The following is a 3,114-nucleotide window of genomic DNA, read 5'->3' on the forward strand; positions in this document are numbered from 1 at the left end:
GCTTACATTGCCTGTCAACAAACTTTGTCGCACATCTGGTAACAATTTGACAACATCGTTTGATAGAGCAGATTTTGTATAAAATTTGTTGTTTTTTTGACATCAAAAATTGACTGCAGGCTCTGCTCAGAATCTGTTTGCGCAGGTTTGGCTATCTGGGAAGAAAGTTCTTTACAATACTATATGTGAAATGCGTATATAACATCTTGGATATATATGTATAGTTAGTTGTAGTATATTAAATTATATTAAAAATATATTAAAATAGCGAAAAGAGAGACAGAGTATGTAATAAAGGGCTTTCATCGATAAAAGCGAGAAGAATATGGACCAAAGTTTCTATATGTGAAACTATCCATGAAAGATTAAGTTTAGCTTTATAGGTTATATTACATTCGATTAAGCTGATGTCCTTATATAATCATAACATACGTATAATTAAATTTTCTTCTAATAATAATAGTAATGTATTTACATACCTTTTGCATGTACCTTATATCTTTTCTTTTCCTTTTTTCGCAATTCCTTTCTTCGTTTTGTTCGTGTTAACTTCCACAGATGTAAAACGCGCGAAATCAGTGTTCTCACAATCAGATGGGTGCGCATGCGCGGTCTTTTGCGCTCTCACTGAAGGCCACGCATGCGCACCCCGAGCACGTATTTACTGCTAAAGTTATATTGTAAAATAATATCTTTGCAATATTTCTGCAACATTGTTAAAATTATATTGTAAAATAATGTCTATGCAATATTTCTGCAATATTGCTAAAGTTATATTGTAAAATAATGTCTTTGCAATATTTCTGCAACATTACACTGCAATATACAATATTGCAATGCTGCAGCAATATTGCTGCAAGCTTCAGTGCTGTATGGGCCCATACAGCACCGCAAGATTGCAACAACATTGCAGCAACATTTTTCTGCAAGATTGCAACATTGCAGAAACATTGCGAAATGTTGCTGCAACGTTGTTATGATATTGCAGCAACAGTAAAATGTCCGCCTACAGAAATATTACAATATAATATTGCAGCAACATAGCAATATAATATATATGCAATAATACTTTATGTATATTTATCGATATAATATCCTTAACATATGAAAAAAATAATAAGAAATTAGGCCTATAAGAGTCAGGATCTAGTGTGTATACTAGATTTTCTGTATTATAATAATAACAAAATTATAAAATGTAAACTTTTCAGTGCACATTCGATTCTCTTCAATGAAAGAGAATTCACTGAAGAGAGTCGAATGTGCACCGAAAAATTTGCATTTTATAATTTCTTTATTATTATAATACAGAAAATCTATATACACTAGATCCTGCATCTGGCTGTTATAGGCGTAACTTCTTATTATTTTTTGATTGAATGTCATTATAGAGTCCACACACATTTATTCTTAACATGTAAAAAAAAACCATTAAAACTTATGGATTTATTATCGAAATTTTAGAATCATATAATTTTATCAAAGCTATATTATATATATACTGACTTATACGCTATTGTATAAATACTATGTTTAAAAAATCTGAATGGTATTTTAATAATAAATAATAGTCTGATTTAATACATATACGTTTGTGGCAGCCCGTGACGTAGACTTTAATTGAAGCAATAGTATTTTTTTTCCGTGTACTGTTTACGAATTATGGATGTATATATTATTTTATTCAGGACATTTTCTATATATGTATGTTTTGACAAAATCTTTTACTTGAATTAATTAAGAATAACAAAATAAAATTAAAAAATACTTACGTATAATCACTTTTGGAAGTCCTAAATCTTTGAAACATTGTTTATTTCTCTTTCCAGTCCAACTGAAATGTATAGCTAAATTATCCGTTATTGCCTTTTTGAATATATTTCGTATCATACTATGAGCACTATTTCCACCAACAAGTTGAAAGATATTAAGCTGAAATAAATTGCCAACTTTATAAATACTATTTATAAGGAGAAATATTCCACAATAAAATTTAAAAGCTTTTATATATATCGTACTACATCTTCCTTGAATCTCATATCGTGTAATTGTTCTTCAAACAATGTTAATTCTGTTAAGGTACATATCGGGAATTGTATGTTGTTGTTTTGTATAATGCAAGATTGATTCCGATATTGTACTTTCTCTTGAAGTATTTCAAATTTGTTTTCAATGGTATCCAATTTATATAATATTCTGTTTAACTTTCCTAACATTACTTTCTTAAATTCTGAAATAAATTAATATCATTTAGTTAATGGTTAGAAATGTCACTACTGTGTTTACTATTATATATCATGCAACAAATATGTTGTTGTATATTTGTTTAGTATATGAAATATATAAAAAAATTATAAGTATTTTTAAAACTTATACCATGAGTATACAGATTTTCATTTTCTGTATGTAAAGCAGAATTTTTTATAAAAGGTGTACTGTGTACAGCAATTTCGTTAGCACTAATATCTGAAAAGTAATTCAAAAGTAAGTATTAGTATTTTTTCATGAATATTTTATAGTATAATGTTAATAAATTCTAACTATATAATGGTCACCATTTCTGTTTACTGCATTAAACAATGTGTTTTCACATAATATATTTCTTGTAAATTGTCTAGATGTATCCTGTACTTCTTTGTCAAATGATACAAAATTTTGTTTCTGTGGAAGAGCAGGCAGAATTTTTTCTCGTGTATTTTCTTTATATGGATATAAATCTTCTTCAGAAGAGGAAGATAAATATTTTTTGGCTTTTAAACGCCTTCTCTTCTTTTCTTTTTCTTTTAATTCGTTTGACGATATATTTGTTTCAATATTTGATGTATCCTCTGCTAAAATTAATTTTTGCATACCTTCTTCGTAAGTATCTAAATATAACCTGGCAGCAGATTGACGGCAGAAACCGAGCAAAATCTGCGCACATAATTTGAGAACAGATGAACAGCAGAAACCGAGCAGATTCTGTACATAATCAAATGTTTTTAAATAACCGCGATGCTCCTCGGTTTTTTAATAATCCCTGACCTACATTGCTATTTAAATGTTATTTTCTATCGAGAAGGTATGTAAATGGAGGAAATTTAATTATAAATAATTTTATATATATTTTATTCG

General features: G+C 28.3%; 1 protein-coding gene across 1 annotated transcript; it reads right to left on the minus strand.

The window, feature by feature from the left end:
• Positions 1–1,737: 1,737 nt before the first annotated feature.
• LOC115245721 lies at positions 1,738–2,868 on the minus strand. Its single transcript, XM_029824165.1, has 4 exons — positions 2,556–2,868; positions 2,377–2,466; positions 2,019–2,230; positions 1,738–1,932 (listed from the first exon to the last, which is right to left on the minus strand). Exons 1-4 carry the CDS (start codon positions 2,848–2,850, stop codon positions 1,738–1,740), a joined length of 792 nt encoding a protein of 263 aa, XP_029680025.1. The 5' UTR covers positions 2,851–2,868.
• Positions 2,869–3,114: the final 246 nt, after the last annotated feature.

This window comes from Formica exsecta, unplaced genomic scaffold, assembly GCF_003651465.1.
Source record: "Formica exsecta isolate Colony F162 unplaced genomic scaffold, ASM365146v1 scaffold1287, whole genome shotgun sequence".
Taxonomy (NCBI): domain Eukaryota; kingdom Metazoa; phylum Arthropoda; class Insecta; order Hymenoptera; family Formicidae; genus Formica; species Formica exsecta.